At 36.0% G+C, this 27,611-nt stretch overlaps 1 protein-coding gene across 1 annotated transcript in view; it reads right to left on the reverse strand.

The window, feature by feature from the left end:
- pde3b (phosphodiesterase 3B) overlaps positions 1 to 26,581 on the reverse strand; it is a 60,110-nt gene extending 33,529 nt beyond the window's left edge. The window contains exon 1 of the mRNA XM_015375974.1: positions 25,463 to 26,581. Within this exon, the coding sequence (XP_015231460.1) occupies positions 25,463 to 26,350 (888 nt within the window). The 5' untranslated portion in view covers positions 26,351 to 26,581. The remainder of the gene's footprint in view (positions 1 to 25,462) is intronic.
- Between the last annotated feature and the right edge of the window lie 1,030 nt (positions 26,582 to 27,611).

Genomic DNA, 27,611 nt, shown 5'->3' on the forward strand with positions numbered 1-27,611 from the left:
TTGTTTTACACTTCTGTAAACAAAATGACAAATAAAATCTGTCTAAGTCTAAGTCTCTTAAAATCAGGTTTTAAAGATTCAACTTTATCTGAACAACTGCCCTAATCCCTTAATCACTCTATAGAGTCTATATAGTGGACTTTATAGTGAACTCGGTGAACTGACCATTCATACAGATGGTCACTACTTTTCTCTCCCCTCACGTAACTCCCCACGGTGCCGCGCCATCTTTGTTATTTACCGCCACTACAACAAATCCCATAAAGCCCTGTGAGGAGAGCTCTCGCAGAGCAATCTGAGATATATTTGCTCGTCTAGTCCAGCTCGACCATCAATGATTTTGACACGGTGTGTTGTATTTGAGAGGCTACATCCTCCATTGACCCGATCTACCTGGTCAGGGTCCTTCGAGGGCCATGAAAACAAGGAAGCCTTAAGAGTTTTGGCTGTGGACTCAAATAGGTCAAGCCTTCTATGGCTTTCATAGACCATATATTCTGTCACCTAGCAACCTTTTCAGTTGACACATAAAACAGGCAAAGAATGGATACCGAACTTCCCACTACTGTTCTGGGAGCTAATAAAATTTTCAAGGAGCTTCAGCAGCAGTACCATCATCACGGATATTATATTTATAGTCCTCACACTGCAGAGATATTGAAATATGAGCTTAAATTTCAGTAAAACCCATTTGCACAGGGACAGACCAAACATTACCTGCCACATATCTGACACAATAACAATTTAAAACAACTACTTTCATACATTTCAGACAAAAATATTCACACACTTGCATTACATTAAACTGTGCTTCCAATATTCACCACTGTTCAATGCCATTTACCTTTTTCCTCTGAGCACGGAGTTGCTTGGACCCACAGTGAATCATGGGATACCCAATGCTACCTAAGATACGCCTGACCCGTCCTTAAAAACGGGCAAAAAGAAGGTTGCATTTGTCTGCCGCATAAGGCGGAGTCTTCGAATCCAGCCAACAAATCTGGACGAATGGCATCCCATGCTGCTTCCGGGAACTAGCTTTTTCAGTAGGGGTGGGTATTGGCAAAGAAGTCATGATTCGATTCGAATCACGATTCACATGCCACGATGCGATTCTATCACGATGCATCACGATACTTGAAATATTGCAATGCATTGTGATATTTTCACTAAACACTGTAAGAAAAAGATACAGCCCTTACCAGTGGCTGACTGGCTGGGTATGATCTGGATAGTGTCTTCAATTGATACATAACTGAAAGCAACTGAATTCATACATAGCTGTATTTATTGAAACGACTTTTGGAGGTGTTGCCATGAAAACAAGTACTGGACACAAATATTAATATTACTGGCGTGGACACACTGACAAAATGATCTTAGGATTCATAAAACTTAAAATAACAAAATAAGGATAATCAGTGCCATTTACATGGCCTCAATGGTCCTTTAAACCAAAGAAATGAAAACATTCAAATGTATATTTCCCCTTTTGCAAATTACGTGCGTCATATCAATTTCATTTTTACCGTCTTTGTTTTTGAAGCTAAAATGCTTCCAAGCATCTGACTTGAAATGTGATGGAACTGCGGGGCGAATTTTCATAGTGTCCTCCATGTTTTATTTCATATGTCTCGTCGCAGTATCCCACGGCCGGACATACTTGTGACACAAAGCAGCGGGCGTCAACACATCTGCAGCGACATCTGCTGGACTGGAAGTTGTATTCCACATGGTTTGGCTGATGTGCGCCAACCATTAATGTATTTTATTTGTTCATTTTTTTATATTTTTTTTTATAATCGAGTCTTGCCTTCAAGAACCAATGCAGTAGATCACAAAAATTAGAACCGCGATGCATCGTCATGACGATTATTTTGCACACCCTTATTTTTCAACTTGGGATTTAAACATAAATCTAGTCTTTTTTATTTTTTATTTTTCTTTTCATGTTAACCTTATGGTATACAGTGCATAATCTAAAGAAAGAAATAATTAAAAAAAGATAAACATGGTTTAATCATATTTTGCCATACTGCTCCGAGCTGCTTGACGATGTCAAGCAGTTTAAAGGAGAAAATGTAAAAAGCATCAAATTGTCTCAGAAAAGTCAAGCAAACATGCAGCCACACGGCCCTTTCTGGAACCGGTTTGACACCCCTGCCCTAGACGTTCAGAAACACATTTCAAATGGTCTAACCACCATATAGTGCCCTATATAGGCCTTCTTGCCATCATCCTACTATTTACCTATTCAAAGAATAGTGATGGGCTTATCTGTTGTATTTACCATTATGCAAACTATACTTTTTAACCCAGAGGAGAACAAAACCGTTACTGTAGGTTATTTACATTTTTTATTTCAATTAAATGTTTTTTTCTTATCGTTCAAAGATTCAGACTGTTTAAATAAAAAGTATCACATTAAAACTTGCTCAAGAGCCACTTTTTATTTCATATCCAGATACCTAACCGGTTGTATTACTTTCAGTTTTGAGTTTTGCCACAGGCGTATTGTAGCTCTTATAGTACAGTTGTGTACTCTACTTGTGCACCACATACTTTGAAGATCAACAATTTAAAGCTGCAAGTAGGAGTGGTAAGAGAGTCCATGGTTTGTTACAAGGTTAAAGAAGGCTAAAAGGAAGCAAAATGTAAACATGTCAATAAATCCAGGTAAAGATTTCCTGAGCTAAAAGATGGTTATCAGAACAGTTGTTTCGACAAATTCTTGAGCTCGGCCTGCACTGATCTAAGGTCTGTCAGCAACGCATTCTTGCTGTCAATGATGAGTCTCTAGACGCAAACTTATAAGAAGAACGCACCACTGGTGCATCTAGGAAAAAAAAGACAGTCTGCATAAAGTCAAATCCCTCTACCGTCTGGGACTGATGAGGAAACAGCCGTGAGTTACAACCACTTTTTAAGATGTGTAACCAAATTACAGTGTAATCTTTTTAAAATCTGTCCTATTTTATTTTAAGATTATTGTGTTTTTCCATGTCTGAAAAAACAAAACACGTTTAAGGAAATTAATAAAAACCAATTATTGAGCAAAACAATTCCCTGTTTAAGGAAACGTGAACAAAACAAAGGATAAAAATGTCAAATGCCAAAAATGTTTTGGGGTTTCAAATTTCAGAAAAATATGATTTTGAGAGTTTGCTTTTTTTCTTCACTTGTCTAAAATGATGTCCAAACTGCAAGGTGAAAGTGAAAAAAACATATACAGCCAGTCTCTGCTGAGGCAAATAAACACAAAACAGAGACAGGAGACAAACCCATGAAACAGGAGCATCTTCTTAACCAATGCTGTGATTGATGATGTAAAGAACTAATCACAGAAACCTGAGTTTTGAAAAAAATTGATCTCTTATTTGCGTTGAAAGAAATCAGATTATATTAACTAGTTATCAAACCCCAAAATTTTATATCTTAGCAGAACAACATACAGAAAACAGTAAAATGTAATATCATGTAAATTTGAAGAACAAGGAAAAATGTGGGGTAAAAATAGTTCTAATCATATTTTTAAAACATTCTGTGTATAACTGTTAGCTTTGGCTCATACCGTGCATTTCTGTATGCTTGCTGCTGCTGGTCACACAAAGTGGAGCTTGCACAATGACAGAAACAACACGCAGGAACAACAAAAATGCCACAATATGAGTAAGGTCAACCCCAGTGCGTCACTGATGAACTTTTTCCCACAATGGTATGTTTCATGCTCGAGCAGCCTGAAACTCTTTGACTGTTCTAGACACCCAAACTCAGCAGGAAGCTACCAAACGCTGGCAAAATACAGTCTGCACACCACATAAGAAGAAAAACAAATGAAGTTATATTTGAATATCACAGAAAATGTGTCTGTTTCTGCTTTTCTTTTGTTACTGTTCCCCTGTCTGCAGAAAGAAAAAAGTTAAAAACACGTGTAAACTGTTAATAGAGAGGAAATGGTTACTGAAGTTTTGTTTGGACACATTGTTTAAAAGTGTGCCTCTTAAAGTCACAGCTGCTTGTCAGGTACACTCTGGAGTCTTGGTTGTGTAACCATTTCTATACTCAATTTCTGTAAACTTAGTGATTGGGATCATACTTAATCTAGAATAAGGTTTAAAACTTTTTGAGAAATAAATCTGAAAAGAATTTGACACACTCCAAAGTGAACACCTAAAGGGTTTTCCTCTGTGCATGGCTTTGGCCCCACATTTACTAGAAACCACTTTAGTAAATCATACCCCTATAAATAGTAGAAGACAGTGAGCAGTGCAGGCTATGCAGGCAGGTTACATTTAATCTGAGCTCACATTTTTTTGTCAACCTGAAGTGCCGCAATTCATCACTATCGCACAAGATTGGCAACGATATAGGCATGTGTGACCTTTGGAGAGCACTGGCACCAAGCCCAAGTGTAAATACTATGAAATATAGTTTTTAAAAAGTCCTTTCTGTTGGCACTTATTTGCAAGACCATAAAAAAAATATCCCAGCTTTACTAATGGCTAAAAGAACCTAATAAATAAAAGACATGCTCTCTTTGTGATATAGTCTGAGTGTTGTTTCAAGATATGGGGGGAAAAAGGAACAGAAAACAACTTGTATTTTATTGGTACAGCATGTACCTGCAGCCTGTTTTTTTTTTTCTTCTTTTTCTTAAAGCTGTACTTCCTGCTGTCGACGACAGTCCAAGGTTTTGTTTACACAAAAGGACTGAAAGTCAGTAATATCAAAGCCTGAGTATATGCCAGGGGACAAAGGTCATCTCAATGCTGACGTTTTCCTTTAAACTGTCTCCAAGAAGTCCTGCACAAGGTAGAATAATAAACCCAATTAGGATTTATAGAGATTTGTTTACATTAAGTATCTTAAGTAAGGCTTTTCCACACACATGCATGCAACATGCATATAGAAGCCCTTAGAAAGTTACAAATTTACTCATCATGCTAAGCACATTTGCTTTCCTTTCTGTTTGCAAACTCTTAAATAATTATTGCTGTTATGTTTTACAATTATACTGTACAGTAATACAGTAAACCAACTAACCACAGGGTTTATACAGGAATAAGTAAGCATTTTTAATGCTCTTTTAATGCTCTCATATATATATATATATATATATGTGTGTGTAAATATATATAAAAACAGCAAAATCCTTCATCATCTTTACCATCAACAAGCTGCAGTCATGTCCCAAATTCCTCGTTTTAAAGCCAATTTTGTTGAAATCAGCTTTTTCCCATTCTCTATCGTTTTTCTCCGCTTCAAACTTCTTTTCCGAACATACGGCTTTACGATCAGGCGGAAGCAGTTCCGAGCAAACATATTGCGATATATATCTGGTGAAATAGTCTTTATTAACTTTTTTTTTTCTTTTTTTAAATAAAGCATTTGTAATGCCACAACAATCATGTTTAATGATCAATTTCAATGCCAATTAAGGCCTTAATTTAAAAGATAATAACTTAATGACTTTTAATGATTTTTAATGACCCGCGGAAACCCTGGACGGAATCTGTGCAGGAGAAAAAATTATAAGATTTGATTATATTGGTGCAACAGACTTTATGCATCAAACCTCAATGACACATCCTTAATGGCAAAATACAGATTACAGAGGTCTTAATAAATGTAACCCTGATGTACAAGTAATATACCCAATTAATTGTGTGATTTACTAAAGAATTTTTTTTTGATATTTTGACTATTGAAAATAAGCACAAACCGTTTCATTTTAACATCCCTGAAAAAATACATAATTTAAATCAAGATAACACAAGAACACTGGAACTTACTATTTATGTGTATGACTTCATGCTGAGAACAAAAACTTATTTCAAACAGACTACATATCTTTTGGCAAACCTTTCTAAAGTTGCATAAAAATCTTTGAAATAAAATCAGCATTTTTCCAGGACAGCTTAATCTTCAACTGATTAAATTAGAAAAACCAAAACTGTCATTTGAGATTTTTTTTTTATTATTCACTGGAAACACCTAATGGTTTTTTTCCCTAGAAAAATCAATGGTGCACTAAGGAATTAAGTTAACAGAAACACCCCTGAGCTACTACTTATTTACAGTTAAACCCAAACTCATACCCACCTTACTTTTACTTGGAACTACATTAATTTCTATTGAAACAAAAGAATGGGGAAATTGAACCAACTTAGGAAATCTTTTTTTGAGCTTTGAAAGAGTTTCTCCACCCTTTTCAAAAATTAACAAATCTTTATGGGCATAAAACTTTAATTCTTTATTTTTTTAATTGATGACCAGTTGTTTTATTTTCTTTTATTTCTACTGGAATTTCCATCTTTAGTGAAGAGAACATGCTATTTAACTAGAGAAATGTCTATTTTCAAAAATTAGGAAATAAGTTAGTTGTCAAAACCATAGCTGCACTTGGAGTAAAAATGTAAGTGTAAAACTATCGTAAACAAGGCTGTACAAGGACCCAAGTTTACCTTTTCTGCAAATATAATAAGGAGCATGGCAAGAAGAGAAAAGAAAATCATTATCAGATTATGAAAACGCAATAAAAGATATATTTTTCCACAGCTTTATCCATTGTGCAGACATGCTTTATACCCTCCATGTGACCTTTTTTGCCCCCTTAGGAGTCTAAGAGCAACGTACACTTCAGCAGCTGGTAGACCTGAGAATAACAGGAAGGTTATACCTGATATGGACATAAGAGCTCGACAAGGAAAGGCTCGAAGCCTTGTAAGGGAACATCTGGTTTTATCATGGAATCAGTGCAGGCTCCTCTCATAAACACAACCTAACGCCTGAGCCCTGGAGCTCTGGCCAATAACAAGCATGTGAACACAAACGCCATCCATCAGAGCCGAACAGCAGTAGGAGGAGTTCATGGGGAAGTGGAGACATAGAGAGAGATACAGTGGGGAAAAGCGAGAGAAGAGACCACAACAGAGTTGAGGTAAATCATTTACAGGCCAGTGAGTGACGCTGGCTGCAGACAGCTACTTGTTTTGCTTTTTCACATATTTCAATACACAAAGCTGCTCTGAAAGCGTGATGACGAAGTCTAACATTAGACACGAGGTCAAAGGTCGAACTCAAAGTCGAACGGGACGCTCTGAATCATCTCAACGTCAATCAGACCTATAATTAACCTCAAATCCAAACAAATATTCCAACACATAGAAAGTCAGAGAAGCGTTTTGCCAAATTTGGTTCATTGTTCTGGATAATGTTTTACTGAGAAGCTGTTGGCTGTTCCATAGGAACTGCAGACAGTTTTTATCCTGTTCCTCTGTTGATCTTTATGTGAAAGTCTGAGTAGAATCACAGAAATAAAGTTCAGCATTACAAATGTGACTGTCACAGACGTCTAACAGGAAACATTTTATCAGTATATACAAGCCCTTCACAGTTACTTATCCACATCGCTGTCTAACACTATCTAACTAGGTCAACCTTGGCTGTTTTAGAACTACTATGAAGTGAAACATTGACCGACAATCATGTGACCAATCAGCGGAGGCTAGGAGGCATCTCTATAATACATGACAAACTAAGATAAAGTCTAGTTTATTAGCCTGACCGATTAACCAAATAATCTAACTACTCCAGCAAGACAACATGCTACAAGATTTATTTTGTTCAACCATCCAACAGAATTAAAAAGTCTCTTCTCCCTTGATATAATAGGTGGGGTATTTTGGTATTGCCATCATGGATCCCGCTGTGATTGTTTTGGAGAAAATGAAGCAAAAGGGCCAAAGTGCCAAAAGGTCAGAGCCACAGTGAAGAAGATACAACAAGACTGATGTACAATACCAATAGGCCCAAACATTAGGTTGGGATGTTTCTGGAAAAAAAAATTGCGGAGAAAGTCTGAAATAAATGTGGTGGGAGAATAGAAAATGTCCAATACTGTCAGTAGCATTCAGGATTTACATTTTTTCAGGCAGTCTTGATGACACAAATTATTAATATTCTTTTAATGCTGGACTTCAAGTTGCAGAAAAGAAAAAAAGAGACGTACGAAATGAAATAAAGAGTCAGCAAGAGAGAAAAGAGTGTTTTGATGCAGACTGTTTGTTAGCTGATTAAAGGTTAAACCAATTCAGGCATAAAAAAGCCCAAAACAGCATTAATTGTGTTTAAAAATGATGCAATAAGTAGCCTCACTGCTTTTGTTGATTACTTCAAAAATGAGCTCAGGCACGCTCGATGTAAGGGATTCCAGTAGCCTGGTGGGAACAGTACAAGATGATTTGATTAAAATACTTCAGTCTGGAACAGATCTCTGTATTGCAAACCTCTTCTGCTATCCACCGCCAAATGTTTTCAGTAGGTTTTATATTAGAGCAACATGTAGTATGGTCCAAAAAAGAAGCTTTGTTCTCAAGACCCAGTTGTGTATTTACTTGTTATGAAGAACTGCAGCATGTTCCTGTTATAAGACCCAGTCTAGATGACTCCCCTCAAAAAAGACCAACTTTTTTAGCCAGCAGAATCATCAATCCAAGTTCTCGCATAATTAAACTTTTTGTCTCAAGCTTCTTTTCTGAACATACAGCTTTGTGATCAACCGGAAGCAGTTCCACACAAATATATCGCGATATAATATGTCTGACAAAATTGTTTTTAAAAACATTTTTTTTAAATAAAGCATTTTAAATACCACAATAAACACATTTTATGAATTTTAATGCCAAATAAGGCCTTAATTAAAAAAATTATAATTGAATGACTTTTAATGATTTTTAATGACCGCAGAAACCCTGCTTTTTAATCCCATCATTTTTGGGATATTCAAAGAATTTGCCGCAATGGGTCATGGCTTTGCATGTACAGCTCAACAATCCTGCATCTTTCTAAGACAGAAGGAATATTTGCCCTTTGTCCTCCAAGAGTCAAGACATTGAGATTGCATGAAAAAGATTTTGGTCAAAAATTTTATTTTTGATGGGTATTAACTGTAAACATCTAATCAGGCTGAGTTTTGATTCAGTTTTCAATAACTTGCCTTCTGTGTTTGTTTTGTCTGTTGCTCCTCTCTCTTCTCTGCACTTTGAAGCTCTGCATAGGACACAGTTATAGTATGAAACAAATCACCACCCTTAATCACAGCAACAACAAAAAAAACTGAAAAGAACACCAACAATACAATTATTTTGTCTGAATGAAGACCTCAAAATGAGTAAAATATATATATATATTTTTTTTAAATCTAGATAAAAATAAGTTGCATATTTCAGACTTCTAACATAAAAGCATTCCAGGAATCCTATCTGAGGAAATTCTTCATCACCGAATGCATCACTCATGTGATTCCTCCTTTAACAACTAAGTACAGGATTTTTAATTTATCTGCACAAACTAATCTTTGGCTATTGTTGCTTCCAACAAATAAATCCCCAGCCAGACCTGTACATTTAATAAAATGAGCAAAGAGCCTTTTAAAAGACTGTTAAAAAAGAATCCATTATTAGAAATGATAGAAAAAGTCCCCTATACCTATTGTAAAAGAAAAAAAGTTAAATGGAATATTGAACAAAGCTACACTGCCAAACATGGAGATCACAAGTTTAAACACAGATGCCTGCGGCAAAGAGCACCTTCACTCTTCCCTCAATATCCCATCTTAGGAAGGAGCAGCATCAGTCAGATATCCTGACAGCATGTCTGTCAGTTGTTCTCAACCACAAAATATCAGCATTTTGAACCTGAAAGTGTTTGCCCTGAGCCCAGTGAGTGATGTCCTATTAGCTGCACAGCATAAATACTGAAAGCGGCTGCCTAGTAGGTCACACAAACTTTAAAAAACATATTAAAGGAGAAAACAAGGTGACCTGTACATTTTTGTCTTGGATTCCTGTACAGCTGCAATGAATATTTTTGTTTTTCCTTTAACACCACAATGTTCTAGCTGCTTTAAGGTTCTGGTTATGTGGTGTAACATTAATACTAGGAATGCAAGGATCCAAATCTTTTTGCTTTCAATCAGATGTCGATACTTTTCCAATAATAAGTGTGATATATCTAAATGTACATACGTTAATCCAAACAAAATCATCTACTAGTATGAGGTCAGACAAGGAAGTCATAGATACATTAAATCGTGTTAGCAGGACAAAGTCCACCCTGAAAACATAGATTGAACTGTAAGAGCTCAAACTAACTGGATTTATTAAAGCAAGGACAGATGCCCATAAAGGGGTAAACTTTTTTGTGTTTCAATATATTTTCATCCTAACTTAAAATGCATCATAGACATAGACTGAATAGATCTATGCCTATAGCTCAAGCCAAATTTCACCAGTATACGATCCACAATTGTCTTCCATATGAACTTTAATATCTCTAATTTAGTACAGGTATCAATGTTCACATATTAAACAAGAGAACCACCCTTCAACCTCCTAAACAGATGAAATATTTAGGATATAATTACTGTTCTCAGTTTATTTTTTTCTATAGAGATGAACACACCTCAGCTCAGATGTGTGGATTTAGATTTTAAGTTTTTTTTTAGGAAAACTTCAAATAAAGTACTTTATTCTGTTTTTCTTTTTTATTGTTTTAGAGCATTTCATATTAATCACATAGAGCATTTAAGCATTTATCGAAATTTCAAAATGACAATATCTAACAGAAACTTTGGAATTAAATGACTCAATAAAAATACGTTTATTATCTACTAAGTTTAGGTGAACGTTGACCCCTCCAGTTCAAAGGTCAATATTGGCAGCACTTTCCTATGACTCAACACCCATGAAGTAGCCCTCAGGCTTAAAAGAGTTGGTGACAGCTGCCCTAAAGTTATTCTAGAGGTTTAATTATTGTAGAAATTACATTTCAATTATATGTGGCACTGAGTTCTATATATATCTATAAAAAAGTAAGCTTGGAGCTACAAGGGACTTCAAATTTCCAAAAGTAGAAAATAACACTTAAACATTTATGTGAGTCCGTTTAATGGAAAAAGCTTTTACACCATGAATATCACAAAAAAAAAATCTGAATGACAAGTAAAAAAAAAAGGTGTATTATTATCTAAAAAGTTTTTTCGTACGAAACGCAACTACAGCTATAGATGAGAACAAGTAGATAACGCACACAGGGCCAAACTGCAAAACAAAAGTACTCAACAAGGAGCTATAAAGCAAGCAAATCCTTTATATTCTTTCCTATTTATGGGAAACCTTTGCATTATCCTAGTTCTAAAGTTTGATGAATCACCAGCCGTATGGGACCTGCTGAACAGCAGAACTAAATACTCCTCTTTCAAAGTGAAACACATAAGGAGCAGCCAGATTAAAGGTGTAGCCACATCAAACATGCAAGTAAAGTGTTCAAAATTATTCTTGCATCAATTCTTAATTTTGATTACCCTCTAGCTCCTTTCTTATTTCTTTTTTTTTTTTACTTGCAAAAATTTGACTCAGTGTGCAAAGCTTCTTATTAATCATACTACCAAACTTTAATTTTGCATGTAAAAAGTTGAACTTTCCATGCACACATACTGCAGCTTTAATTCTTCCCCACTAAAGCCCAACATCTACTGTACCATGCCAGCCTATGCGGCAGTAAGGCCACTGTTGTTTCAGCTGATCCTTGGATAGAGGGTTGAGTAAGTTAAGGACAAACAGGGGCAAATGGCAGCTTGCAACAGAATTTAAGAATTACCTGCAGCTTGCAACAGAATTTAAGAATTACCTGCATTAATAACAACATATCTTTCATATCTCAAGTCCCAATCCCTGTTTTTAATCCACACAGCATCAAACTAATGCTCTTTTAGCTTTTATATTTATGCAAATAACTGGTCTTAATTTTAGTTGGGTGTTAACTAGGGCTGCAACTAGCGATTATTTTTACAAATCGGTTAATCTGTTGATTTTTTTTTTTTTTTTATTAATAAATTAATAATCAGATAGCAAAGGGTTCCTTAAAGCGGACTTTTTGCGAAATGAAACCAGATGAAACTAAAACTTTTCCACTTGAGGAGTTCTGGATAGAGCATATTTACAGATGAAGATTTTTATCTTAAATGCAAAATGTTCACATATTTTTTTTCTTTTTATAATTTTGCTACAATTGCTGCACAAGGTGGGTTCCTGTGTCAGCTAAAGACATGTTTTAAGAGTCACAATACTCTAGTTAACGATTAATCAATTAATAAATTGTTGATTATTTCAATAATCGATTTGTCACGATTAATCCAATTAATTGTTTTAGCCCTAGTGTTAACATTTACAAATAAACGTGTAATTGAGAGTGAAGTCAAAACTTAATAAAGCCAATTAAACGCATGACCTCAGAAAACCTTGATTAGAAAGCAAGAAAAAATCTATATTGTGTGTATTGCTCTCTTGGTTCATTTTTAGAATCGACAGATTAAAGATTAAATTTAAAAATCTCTCTATTTTGTTCACAAAGTATAGGTTGTGTTGTATAAAAAAAGAAGTGTTTTTTACAATTTTTTTTTTTTTAAGAACTATAAACTTTAGGATAATATCACATACACTGATTAAATACAGTCACAGATATTTAGCTCTTCCCTGTTTTGTGATAGTGGTGGGTGGCGTTTGTTTTATACCCTGCAAAGAGAAAATGTGTTGTGTATACACCATCAAGAATATAATTAGGCCCTTAGTGGTGGCAACTGTTATGATATGCTAATTAGCCATGTGCTAAGTTGAACTAGCCAATGTGGCTGATAAAATGCAACAAAGACAGTTTAGGGCTGTTCAGGTAACAGGTAAAAAGATCATTATAGGAAAAGATGCCATCTCAATTCTTACCTCCATTATGTGAGCAATCCTACAAATGAGCACATTTGTTTGTGATGCTCATTTTTAGTTTTCCTTTGCTAAAAAAAATATCCAAATTTAAAGGAGTAATAACAGTTTTATGCAAGCCAATTTTTTTAAATGTGGTCGTAGATAGGGATGAGAAGTATTTTAAAAAGTATTGTTGAAATATTTGTTCTCATTATTAATTTTGCAAAGGGCTCTTTGGAACGCACAGCTTGTTAAAATCATCAAATGTTTTATAAAGCGATGCACTGCATGCAAATAGCCATCAGCTTTCTCACTACAATCTCACTGCAGAGGATGCTCACACCTAGTCGAGTATTAGCCATTGTAACCTTAAGTAAAATTATACTACTTCAAGCTATAGGAAATATATTCATTGTTGCTTTTAAATAAAAAAGTTACTCCAATTGCTGCTAAAAATATGTCATATGGACCATTAAAAATTATAGTATTGTTAGGGGGGTGGACAAAAACGGCTAAAACTTATGCAACATTATATTTCTTTGAATTAGGTTGATGCAATATAATTTTGATATCAGAATTAACAAAACAAAAGCCTCTGAAAGACTATTAAGGATGCCCTTAGCAAACCAAACATTCATAGTGAGTAGAATGTTTAATCTGTTTTTATAACAGCCGTGTTTGTCTTTATTGCAAGGGGGAGAATAGCATGGCAGCCTCCTTGAACCCAGATGGCTTTACTCAGAAACAGTCGGGGGAAGCACAGCCTTGCATTACTCCATACTCTATACAGCCAAAGATATACTCCACTCCAACACTTATCTGGCATCTCAATAAAGACTTCAAAGCATGGAAAGAGTTTGTTTTCAAATTCAATCTTGGTATACTTTAATACCAGTGTGCCAGTCTGTGCATCTGGGATGGTTTTAGAGATATGAAGCATGAAAATTACAGAGGAGAAACACAGAGGAATAAGTGAATCTTTCACAACCGAGATCTCCATCCAGGTTTCAATTTCTAATACAACAATAAATTAATCTCTTATAATCTTTATTATTGGGGTCTCCCTCTGTCACAATTTACACTATAAATATCCTGTATATGAACTGTTATGAACAAATATACTGAGGTTTTTATTTTTTCTAACAACTATGCATCCCCTTCATATCTAGAGAAAGCCATCAGTAGCTTTAATGAGGACTGTATCGTACTTCATTTATTTTAAAAAGAAGGGTTAGACTGTTATTTTAATCTTCAGTGGTAGGAATCTCTTTGTTACCCTGTCTAAGATCAAATTGAGATAGTACTGTGAAGAAAGGTATTATATGTGAGGAGTGGTTAAGTATAAGGCAGATTCCTGGAAAGTGATTTCCTCAAACAATGTCAGTCCTGTTAAGAACAATCTGCTATCCAGATATTACACTGATGGGCAAAGTTTTGCACCTTGGTCAGACAAAAAAAAAAAAAAGAAAAATTAGAAAAGAAAAAAAAAAAGTAAAAATCAACACAAAAGGAAAAGTGTGCATCAGTATGGGGGGGTCTGTGTGCAAGTATGTTGGGGGAGGGGTCAAGGAAAAAAAAGCGAGGCAGACTATAGAAAAAGTGGAGAAAAGGGGGTGGGGATTGGCCAGGGGCAGTTTCTCCAATAAGTCAGTTTAAACCCTTTTCTATTTTAAAGATTTACATTAACTATTTCTCCAACTAAACAAATTGTGAATAGTTACTGGAAATGATGATCCAGTGCGGCCCAGCTTGGGTTTTCATTACACTGACTAATAGTGCTTCACAGTTTTGCCCTTTTCAGTGGGATCTGCCCTCAGCTGCAAAACACACACAAGCCCTCCTCTGTAGCTGCGGCTGACGTCAACCGTCACTTAGCAACAGCCTTTTGGTGTAAAAGCAGCAGCGCTGACACCGTTTTCAAAAGAGGCGCACAGAGAAAGAGAGAAATTCAGAGGGAGATAGACACAGAGAAACTGAAATGACCAAAAGAGGGGAGAAAGAGAGAGAAAGAGTCACACTTTTCAGAGATCTTACTCAGTCATGATTTGGTGAGAAGCCACGGCAAGGATTATGTCATTTCTATAAAGTTTTCTGGAAACAATTAACAGTCTGTAAACGCTATGGTATGCAGTCATTTAAATACAAGTTAAATTAACTACATCCTCTGCTGCTATCTACCTAAATTCCCACAGAGGCTATTTATCCGATTTTCTTCCACCTATGTCATAGCGGTAGGATTTAAACACTTCTTCCACCGGACTCAGCAAACCGTTTGCACATCCTTAGCCTGAACACTACCTTGGCTGTTATGTTTGGAACCTTTTGTAGGATAAAAAAAAATCTACTAACAGCTGAAAAACAGATGTTTTTACAAAAAAATCACTCTGGTGTTATTTGTTTTTACTTTAACTTTCCTGGTCTCTAAAAAGCATGAGAAGTTGCAATGGCTCAACCTATATGACCTATACTACAAGGCCAAAAGAAAAATACAAATCCAGAAAAGGCTTAAGAAAACAATCATATGAACAAAGGTCAGGGTGGTTTATTCAACCTAATATGAGAAAACACATAGAAGGCATTCAAAGCTATCTTTTTTTTTATTTCTAAACAATCATACGTCTACAAAATAGGATTTCACATAGCTTTATTTAAAAGAAAATATATAAAAAGAAATAAAAAAAGAAAGATGGGAGGAAACTGATATCCCTTGAGCCCATTTTTCTAAGGTGGACCTTCTGACACCGGAGTCATTAGGCCTAAGCTCTGCTAGACCTATCATGAAAACTAAAGAGCTGCAAGCTAATTGCTGGTGATCGTGACGCAAAACGTTGTCAGGGCAACCTGAGTTTTGGAGTACCCGCTCCAGCATTTCCTCATCTGTTTGCACTCACACCAGCAGGCTGACAATGCAGTCGCTGCATCCTGTTTCACTCTGCAGTCAGCCAAACGCAGAGTCTCGCTCGCTCAGCTTAACCCTTTCTCCTGGCCCCGTCGCGGCAATGAAACATTTAAAGCACCTATGCAAAAGTACCCCTGGCATTAAAAGGCCAACAGAAGCCGCCACCATCTGGGTCCAATAACAGGGGCCAAGTTTTTACCACTGTAACTCACCGCAAGATTAAAAAAAAAAAAAAAAAAACACTGAATATTGTTATTTAAAAAAAAAAAAAAGACCTTCAAATTGAGTGGATTTTTACAGCTTCTTGCCATGCAATTTATGGTATAAAGCAGTACTGGCTAAGCAATAAATTGGGACATATTTGTCCGACATTGCGACTGTTACACAAGCTTACAAAACAAGAGGTTAACTTTAAGGGGATATTAGTTAAACAACAGCTCAGCTTAAGCCACATTTCATCAAACAGAGTCATAAAAAATCAGCTTAAATCCCTTTTTAGAAGAACACATCAAAACATGGAAGCACCTTCGTTTTTATTCTTATATTTGTGAGATTAAATAATTACATAAAAATGTGAACTAGAGCAAAATAATGCTAAAAGGAAAAATTTGATATTCCAGTTTTATTTGAGTAAGAAAGACGTTACAGACACACACGAAAAGCAATGTTTGTCTTTATAATCAGGGAGAATATTTCTAATCGCTTAGCAAAAGGCTTTTTAAATAAACTACAAACATATTTAAATAAAAAATCAACAAAAAATATATAGCTTTATAAATAATCACAGAATAAATCATGATAAAAATGGCATTTGTAAACTGTGTGTATGACGCATCCTCCATGTGTCAGAAGCACAGAGCGTAATTATAAAAGGGGGTTTTATAATGCAATTTCAACACCTAATTACTGAAAATTAAGCATTTTATTTTAATTTTAAAACATACACTGACCAGCATGTGGAGAACTGACTGCAATGGAAAATAAAACTTTTCCCTTACACACACACACAGTTTTTATATACAGTTAACACTGTAGTTTCACCTCTGAATAAAAGGAATGCAAATAATCAAGGCATATGGCATTGCAGAATTTCATCTCAAGCAAAACACCAAATTATCTTTACCATTACGACTAGTTTGAAGTCAATTAGTTACTGATGCTGCAAGACATACACCAAACTCCGAAGTTTTATTATGAATTGCGTAGTGCCTATCTCACTAATGTATCCATGAGATGAGATTTTTTTATACGTTATATAACCAGATTGGTATACTTAAACCTCAGTGCTCATAAAAATATAACCTAAAAATGGAGGAGACCTTCAGTCAACCGTAAGCTGTTAATAAAACATAAAAAAAAAAATAGGAATCTGACACACAAACTATAAAGAGGCTGCCTGTTACTTTTGTTTATTATTTTCAGGCTGAATGAACCGAACTGAGGTCCAATTATCTGTTCTCTCTATTCCATCTGAACATTTCCTTTTGTGCGCCGTCTTTTCAGCCTGTCTCATTCCCGCTCAAGGCAGGCACTATATTTTGCTGGGCAATTAATAAAACTTCCATTTTTTTTTCCTCCTCCTCTTTGCAATCACCCTGCAGTACGTCATTGGGTTGTGACGTCAATGTTATATCATTCCACATGGCTTAACATCGAGCTAACGTGACAGCTGAGAGCTGCCCTGCGTTTTCACCGCGCTCCCTCCAGCCTTCCCCTCCACAGTCAGCTCCTCTGTTGTTGTCGGTGTGTGTGTGTGTGTGTGTGGGGAGGGGGTAGTTGCATGGCATTTACCCCCGGCCTGCACCCGTACAGTGAAACCATGCAAGAATAAGGTATGCCCTGTGAATTTACGTTGCACTAACAGCGCGGCCTTTGAGGTGTTACAAGTATCTTAGCTGTCCCTAGAACTGCTCAAAGAGCACGGGCACTACCTTTGCTCTCGCTAGTCCTTCCCTGAGCCCTTTGCATTTTTCTATTTTCTCATGTTCTATTTCCTGATGTTTGCATTATTTGGGATGGCAGCATTGGCCACTATCATCTGCTGCTTATCAATGATTACAATGTCTGGTTAAATGGCATTTACAATATTTCAAAATGCATTACGGTGTATGATTGCTCACTGACTGATGTTTCTGGTTTTATGCGTTTTGTTTTTAAAGCAAATATTTCTAAAATGTAGTATTGGAGGAGTTTATAAACTTGCCATAATATTTGCCATGATTTTGAAAAGGCATCTTGAGGGCACCCTTAGCAGTCTTTCTGAGGCTTTTATTTATTTTATTTTATTTTTTTATATCAAAATTATATATATATTATATATAGGTTTAAAATCAGCTTCCTAAAAGGAAAAAGATGTTGGGTGCATCCCTAGTACATATCCTTGATGATTTAAAAAATAAATTAAACTATTTACAATGTCAAGGCCAATAGATGCAAAAGAACAACAATAACACTTTATATATCATAAGCCTAAAAAAGAAATCTACAAATATATATATATATATATATATACAACATATAGATAATTTATATCATCTTAAATAGTAAAATCCACAAATAAAAATCACATGTAAAAGACACAAAATGCCTAAGTACTTTGTACGATTATGTTAGCTATCAATATAGTTTTTGATAAGTGTTCGCAAACAGATCATATTCACTCATGAACAGTTTTGTCATCTGAATGTAAGAGATAAAAAGCTTGCTTGAAGTGTATTTTCATGTGAGACTACTGTTAAGTTAAAAGTCTGTCAAATAAATTCATATAGATAATTGGAAATTAGGTAGATTGATTTTAAGAAGTGCCTATCTTTAAAATAGATTTTTTTCCCAAATAAAAGGCTGTTAATGCATGCTTTTAGTGAAGTGTTCGGTGTTGTTCAAGTATTTTAATTTTAGAATGCAAAAAATAAAGAAAGATAAAAATCTATTTTCATTTTTATTTTCCATTTATCCATAGTGATATTTACATGCGCTTTGCAAACCTTTAAATGAAAACAGAGGTCCTATTCTTATATGTTGATACTTTCTTTTTCTATTTACAAGGACTTAAAAAACAAGAAGGTTTTTATTTGAAGTTGATGGACAAACAGAATATGTCAACAGAAAGAGATTTAGTCACGACTCAGCATTCCAATGCCATGCCTGCATGACCACCCTCACTTTTTTACTTTTTTGTTTGTTTTTTATTAAACAGGTAAGGCACTCCTGTCATTGGACCTAGTAACAATAAAATAAATACGCTAGAACATGTATGCATTGCTGTGAGCAGAAGACTCAACTACAGCAGCCACATTAACTTATTACAAAACAAAATACACATTAGTTGAAATGTTACAAAATGTTCTGATATTTAACAAAACGGCTGATTTCCACAAAGAAACACATCGCATGTAATGTCCAACTCTGTGCAGGCCTACAGCTTCTCATATTTTTATGTTATTTGGGTTCATTATCCCATTTGATACTAGACAATGTTAAATCCCAGACAGAATGATTAAAGACTTACTTTTCCATAAATTTGACTGTAAAATTACACACAGCTGAGCCCATCAGCTGGATGATCGATCCCCACCAACGCTGCTTCAAACAGTAAAGACATGTGGTGAGAGCTCTTTAAAGACCTCATTTTATTTATTTACTTGAATTAATATATTTATGTTGGTCCAAATAAAACAAAATAAAACTCAACCAGCAGTAGAAAGAATAACAGTATCTCCATCTTGGTAGCAGACTGTTAATTGCATTGCTGCTACGTTACGTTGGTGGCTCTCGCAAAGCCCTTAATCAAAATACCTTAAAGTTGTATGACGATATCTTAACAATAATTAACCCTAGGAAACACAGACTCCAAACTAATATAATGTATTTTTCTCCCTGTGAGGATAATCTTACTTTACCCTAAATCTAACTTTAAAGGGGCAATGCAATTATATCTACTAAAGGAGAAATAAGAAAGTGTACTTCTAAAAGTCCAAAGCAGCTGCAAGGACTAGCAGCATAACTCCCAGCCAGCCAACAACAATCAAGGCATTGTTATTTATATCAGGAAAGTACATCATTTAAATAGTATTCCTTAAATAATGTTATTTATACTGTATTTTATAATAAACCAACATTTTCCATTACTTCACAATATCTCCACCACTATCTGTGCATCTTAGCCACTAAAACGAGGTGTGGATTAGGGGGAGTTTGCGTCCATCTGACTGACCAAATGTTTTATGGATACGTACAGTGTGACACTTTAAACACAATATCCTCCTAAATGCTATGTCTAAGCAATCTTTTGTGATTTATATTTTACATGCACTGATATTACAATGACAAGCGCTATCTGCATTGTGTGGCTCCAATTACGATCATAACTTGTAAACCTGTATTCTAGTTTATGCATGCTGTTTTGTTGATGCAGAGTCTTTTCCCAGTGGAATCAACAGCTCTCCCCCTCCACAATGACATTCACAGTGAAAGTGGGGCTGCAGTGGATCCTGGTCTGTCTGTGTCATGTGACCTGCTCTATACCAGCAGCTCTCGGGTGTCCATGAACAGGAGAAATAAACCCTACTCGATGCGGTTTGTATCATTCAAACCTTAGAACTGTGTTTATAAAGCAGGGGAAGGATTTCATCCTGAAATATATTACTGGGCAATTAATCAACAAGTCATATTGCAGGCAAATATTTGCATACCACTAAACTAATCTGCACCATGTAAAAACAGAAAGACCATGTATATTTGCCATGTTGGAGCAGCATATTAAGGCGGCCCTGCAGAAACTCTGGTTGGTCCTTAATACGAGTCTCTGTCCGGCAGAGACTCGTATTAAAGATCCGAGTCTATCTCTAGAAGGAATGATTGATACCTTAGATTGTTCAAGTAATCAAGCATTTTTTAACAGGGATTCTAATACATATCATAATGTTTTAAAAAGGTTCATCTCTATTGGCTGATCCCTATTCTTAAAAGATTCTGGACTGTCTCAGAAGGGAAAATTCCTCATTGGGACATCCCTACGTCAGAAACTTATGAAGTGTTCCAGAAATGTTCTCATACTCCTGTCAGTTCAATGAATCATCAGGTCTATTTGTAAAAAGAAGTCCAATATAACCTTTTGCATTACACCAGTGAGCCCCCCGCCCCCCCAGGAAAATGTCTACCACTACATAGAACCATTACACGTGTCCTCTGCTGTTTATTAAAACATAATACTCATCTGTAACAAGTGTCTGGGAGCCATCATCTGGTGGCTCCGGAGGACTCTACGCCTTGTCTGAAGTTTGCTTTAACTGCAGACAGGAGGTGCCTGTTGTCACTCTTTATAAAACATATCCTACATGCTGGAGATTGTCAGTGCCTTCCTTTTGTTGAGACACTCTGTTTATGCATCTGGTAGAGGTTCTCCGAGGGGAGACTGTTGTCCAGAGATGTTAGGAAGTTCACAATATTTCTAGTATAGAAGGAGTAGGAGTGGCTGTTTCATCTATGAGCTCTGACACTAAGAAAGGGGAGGCCTAATCAATCACGTAACAGGCTGCAAGAGATCAAAATTTGCAGACAGCTTACTAAAAACACCCAAGTATTGACACAGTATGTATCCTGAATTATTGTGAAATGATATCAGTATTGTAATACCTCAAATTAACAAGCTGTCTCCACAACAAAAGGCCAAGACAGGATTTGTCAAATGGATGATTATGATGTGGAAATGATGAGTGCCTTCAGATATTTACTTTGAGCTGTTTTTCAGCTGATCTCTCATATTTACATACTGTCCTAAACAACATTTTGCTCTAGTACGCCAAGCACACCGATGAACTAGCCGTTAATGGAAGAATAATTCTCCTGCATTTGTGAGTGAGAGACAGAAACCAGTGACCCTGTCAAACAAGAGGAGGGCAGAGAGTGCACGGCCTGCTTTGTGTGCAGAACGTGTGTGAAGATGAAGAACATGTACAACATTACCAGTGAACCCTAAGTGAATCCTTTCAAAATGATTCTTTGTACTCCCTTTTCTCCTGCCTCTGACGCAGAGGCTGTCCATTTTTTGTGCGATATCACTATTGGCTCATACAATATAGCAAAGAGTTGTTACTCTAATAAAGACATTTTCAGGAGCAAAGTTTGCAATCCTTCCTGTTAGAATATTGCTGTGTCCAACAGAAAAGACAAAGAGCTACAAAGACGGTTAGATAAAACTCAGAACAGCCACCTAGACCATCTACAGGGAGCTTCCTCTACTTGAGTTATGCAGAATATAAAGCAGCATTCAATATGCAGGATCGGAAAGCTTTTTCTTTTTTAACAAGCACAAATAAGAACTACATCCAAGTGGAATCAAGGACATTTCCAGAAGCTGATTTTTTACAAACTACTTGGATTATCTGGTCTTGGTTTCTAACAAAAAGTTGAATTAAATGAGAGGAAAGCCAGGAAACATTGAAATATGAATAATAAATTGACCACAAACTTAGATCCTTTTGATTATCTGTTAATAAAATCATTTTGTCAAATAGGATGTCCGCTTTGGCTATACTAAGAAGGGAAACATGAACAACTTTCAGATGATTTGATATTTTAGATAAAGACCTGGTAAATTAAAGGCTAATTACTGTGATGTAAAGAATACAAAAATCATCCAAAGTTTTTAGCCATGTCTAACGTACTATTTGATATGTTAAACTTTTGGATCTCATTAGATAAAGCATTTTCTGTTGAATTTCAGCGCCTAATATAGTCTGTACAGCTGTTTCACAAATAGAACAAAACACAATGAGGTAAATGGAGGGGAAAAAAAGGCTGCGGGAAACAGAACAGCCGAGACAATCTGGACATGCATTTTTAGTTCTCTTATCATTTCTCCCGAAGCTCGAAGGACACAGAAACAATACGCGTGACCTGATGGCCTGGCATCTACTTGAGAACAGCCTGCTTTGTTTTTAAAATACATCGCTGACAGTTATATCCATGTGGTGGACGTATAGATGAAGGCAGCAGTAGGGTACAGAAAGCTTTTGAGCCAAGATGTTAGCAAGTGCAACATGAGACTCTCGATAACATAATGGAAAGTGTCCCCTTTATCTTATGAATGTAAACACCCAGGTTTTACACAGATTGTAAAAGTTTATGTTAGCCAACAGAACAGTTCTGGACTGTTGAAACTGCTCACCATCACTAGGGGTTGTTGACTGCTATGGTCATGTGGAACTGTATCGCTGGCTCTACTGCTGGTTGTGTTGAATTTCTGCTGAAAGCTTTAGTTTGTACTCCTCTTTAACTAATACAAACCATAAAACTGTAGAAAATGCCAGAAAAGGGATTAAGAGACTATAAAAATAGACTTTATAGATAATTATTTAACGATATTCACAAGCTAAAAAGGGGGCAGTGTATATTTTCCATTCTGTAGCTCTGAGACAAAAACTATAAAGTTGGGTCTTCAAAACTATTAATAATAATTACATGATATATAATATATAACTAGAATTATATTATTTATTTTTGCTATTGTTATTTTCAGATTTCTGCACATTGAAAAGATATAACCTGATATAACCAAAAATATTGTGAAACTGTGTTATATTTTACATTTATTTTTACACTCATTCAACTGATATCATCTCTCATTCTGTTGAGAAAGCATGTGCAATGTTGAGACTGAAAAGGATCTTTTATATTAATGAGTATCTTTTTATGCTTTTAAGTATTTGGCGTATTTTTATTGCCATGGTATCAAATATGATTTCCAGTATCGAATATTTTCCCGGGTATCGAAATCACGTTTGAAATTTTTGGATCACGACAACCCTTCTATAAAGTCACTTAAAAAAAGTGGCCAGGTTTGAAAATATTACAAGTTCTAAAATATAACTTTCTTCAAATATGCTTCACTTTCCATCATATTGTTTTTACGTTTTTAAACACTGCTATTGAAACTCCATAAGAAGTGGGCAGAAAGGAGCACAGTACTGCACACTGTCAACCAATTGGCTAAGAGGGCAAAATTAGTCAACTCTATACTTTAAAAACCACTGACGGAAATCTGCAGTAGACCTATTGTTTATTATTAACACTACATTTGGCAAGCTGCACATCATGTCTGCAAAGCAGCTCTCTAACCAGATAGTACTGATTAGCCAGCTAATATTAGCATGTTATACTTGTGGCCTCAGTATATTAACATAAAATATCCTTAAGCAAAATGACTAGTAAAGTATCAGATCAGATAGATTTAGGCTGTCCTCAATAATTCTCTTTTTCAGCATATTTCCAAAACACAATGCAGGCTTAAGCATCTTGGGCAGGCTGGCGTCTTGCATCTCACTATGCAGTTTTAATAGTACCAAACAAAACTTAAACTTAGGATATATTAGCAAACAATCGTTGCAATCCAAGAAATACTTCACCATGTTTATATTGCAGCTTTCCTCGTGTCACTCAAAAATAAAAGATTTAGAACAAATATGTTCTGCAAAAAAAGCACTTGGAAAATATTCCTAATTTTAAAAGAGTTTTAGTTTTACATTTTTCCCTTCACTATCTAAAAGAAAACAAAATAACTAACATATAACAGTATTATTAGCAGTAAGGGTCACAATGCTTCCACTTCATTAGCAGCAGGAAAGCACTAAGAACACATAGTGCACTTTTACTTTAAATATCGGTTACTCATTAACAATGTGAAACCAATGATACACCACGATATTTTTACTCAACCTGTCACAAAACTGAGTGTAAACACACACACACACACATATATACATATATATATATATATATATATATATATATATATATATATATATATATATATATATATTAGGGCTGAAATTAATCGGGATTAATCGATTATTGAAATGATTGCCAACTAATTGAGTAATCAATTAATTGTTCACGGGAGTGAATGGACTCTAAAACCAAACCCACCTTGAGCAGCAGTTATATTAAAATTGTAAAAAAAAAAAAAGAAAAATTCGTTAACATTTTGCTTTATGCTCTATCCAGAACTCCTAAAACTAAAACTCCTAAAGTATTAGTTTCACCCGGTTTAATTTTGCAAAAAATCTTAAAGGAACCTTTTACCATCCAATTATTAATCGATTCATAGAAAGAATGATCAACTGATTAACCAATGTGCAAAAATAATTGTTAGTTGCAGCCCTAATATATATATGTATATATATATATATATATATATATACACTAAGGCTGACATTAATCGGATTAATCGATTATCGAAATGAATGCCAACTAATTCATTAATCAATTAACTGTTCACTGGAGTGTACAGACTCCAAAAAATGCCTTTAGCTGACATGGACACCCACCTTGAGCAGCAATTACACTAAAATTAAAAAAAAAAAAATTGCATTTAAGATAAAACTCCTAAAACTAAAACCTCATAAAGTATGAGTTTTACCTGGTTTAATTTAGCAAAAAATCTTCTTTAAGGAACCTTTTACTATCCAATTATTAATCAATTCAAAAGAAAGAAATAATCAACTGATTAACCAATTTGCAAAATAATCATTAGTTGCAGCCCTAATACATATATATAGATATATATATTGGTAATTGGAAAAAATGTTGGAATGCTGTTTTCTGACATTGCTCTCTCTGACATAGGATATTTCTTAAGGACTGAAGTTATCTATAAAGTTGTGCACCCAGCAATAATGTTTTCCTCAACTTAAACTTCTTTCTGTGCTGACTGTCAGCTTTCCACCCGTGCAGAGAGCAGCTGTGGATTATCTGTGTTCCTATTTTTGCAGCTATAACAGACCTGCAAGGGGGGGGGGTGACCTACCTGCTCTCTAGATATGCATGGCAGTGAGGGTCTGCGGGGCATTTTGCAGCTGCCATAGTAGCTGGTTGAGGTTTCTCCCAGTGAAACACAGCTGGATCTTCTCCTGGGTCTGATCACTGGGACCTTCTCCTCCGCGCTGGAAATCCCAGCTAGCGCTTCCCTGCTTTGGTAATAGCGGTCAAAGGAGATCCCCAGCAGGGAGCCGGAGACCCCCGCCAAGCAGGCCAGGAGCGGTCTGAGCAGCGCGGGCACACCGCTCAAACTTGTCAGGGAGAGCAGCCACACCACGCTGGCGAACACCAGGACCAGGACGCTCTGCTTGAGTCTGAGCGTGGGGATGAGTGTGAGCAGACCCACGCATCCCAACACAAACAACAACCTGCCCACCATTTGCATCTGGTGCTGCTCCTCTCCCCACTGCAGGAACCGCAGAACCAGAAAATCCCCGAGGTAGCACGAAGCTGGCAGTGACAAGAGCCACGATCTGCTGCTCTGTTTCTTCTTCCTCCTCAGGTAGAAGGTGAGGAAAAAGAAGGCGCATCCTATGCTGAACAGAGGACTGATGGACTGGGACAAGCCCAGCAAAAAAGTCCGCAAATCCCACAGCGAGTCACTTTGCAAGCTCCTGGAAATGAGAAAAGATACGGCGAAAACAATAAAGGCGCCCACGTACAGACCGGACACCTTTAACAGTTTGGAATTGAGGACGTCTTCATTACAAAACCTGCACACGCTGAACAAAAACCCCCTCTGATGGTCCTGTTTAAGGGGGGTGACGCAGCTCTTCACATAGCCGTTCCTGAAGCTCTCAGAGCTGTTTACACTTCCAGCCCCGTCGTGGTGCCTTAGTTTCCCGTGCAAAACCTCTCCTTCTTCCCGTGCGGCCATGGCTTCGAAGTCCCGTTTCTTGTTTCTCCTCAAAGGCGCCCCGTTTACAACTATTCACGGCTTATTAACGCTGAACTACATGACAGCAAACGCGCTCCATGGTCACTCTAACGTGTTCCAGCACTTGGACTAAAGAAAGAAGGTGAGATGTTGTTTTTACAGAAATTGCGCTCTCCGTCGCCCCCCACAGGTCACAACTGGGAACTACATGGCTTGGATATGTGAAGTCTCCTCTCATCCTCTGATACCACAATGTCATCTACTTGCTCTGAAGGCTCTGAAAACTTGGAGTACTCTCAAAACCTTCAATTGATTCAACAAGTTTCTGAAAAAAACATTTAGGACTATGCTAAAATTACTACTACTAAAGGATATATAAAAATAAAATAATTAATGTAAATGTGTGTGGGAAGTGAATTTGCCTTGAAAGTTATAAAAACTTTGCAAGCATACAACTGTTAAAGTCTTAAAAAAAAAACCTTGCTCTGCAACAGCGCATACATGAACAGTGTTACCATGAATAATAATAGCTATTAATATTTTGCATAATGTCCATAATACTAATGTTGATAACGAGATGAATTGAAATAGCTATATGGTCCCCAAGTGGTGAAATTCTAGTTTGAGAGTTAAAAGAAGTAAATAAGTATGACTGTAGAAAACACTTCTAGAGCAGATTACAAACAGTGCAAATAACAGCATACATTTTTAAAGGTTTATTATCAGTTACAGAAATGTAAACAAGTAGCATGCTGTAAAAGCAAAAATACAATCATCACAAGAAAAAATTAAGGTGTTTGCAATGCCCATTTTTAGACAGAAAATATTGTTTACTAAAAATGTGGCAGTCCATGTTAATGACGTATATTTTGCATTTATTCGTACAGCTATCTTGATAAGAAACATGTTCTGCAGATGGCTAATGCTCTTTAGCTTGTTTATATGGCCAATTTATGAGCTCATCAATTTGACCAAAGCTCCTCTAAAACACTGTGCCAAGCTCAGATTTTTTTACACTCTAGGTCTGTCCCTGTTAATATGTGCATGACTCTTTTACTGGCGACAAGAGGACTGTTTCAGAAAAGGAAAGTTGTAAAATAAAGTACAAGTGAATAAATTTGACCTGGATAAAACAACTGGGAGCATCCTGTCAATACTCATTTTTTGTATCCAAGTTCCAACTCCAACAGTTAGTACTCATAGCAAGGCTACCCAAGGAAATAGACAAACTTGGATATATATATATATATATATATATATA

Source organism: Cyprinodon variegatus, unplaced genomic scaffold (genome assembly GCF_000732505.1).
Source record: "Cyprinodon variegatus isolate N-32 unplaced genomic scaffold, C_variegatus-1.0 Scaffold128, whole genome shotgun sequence".
Taxonomy (NCBI): domain Eukaryota; kingdom Metazoa; phylum Chordata; class Actinopteri; order Cyprinodontiformes; family Cyprinodontidae; genus Cyprinodon; species Cyprinodon variegatus.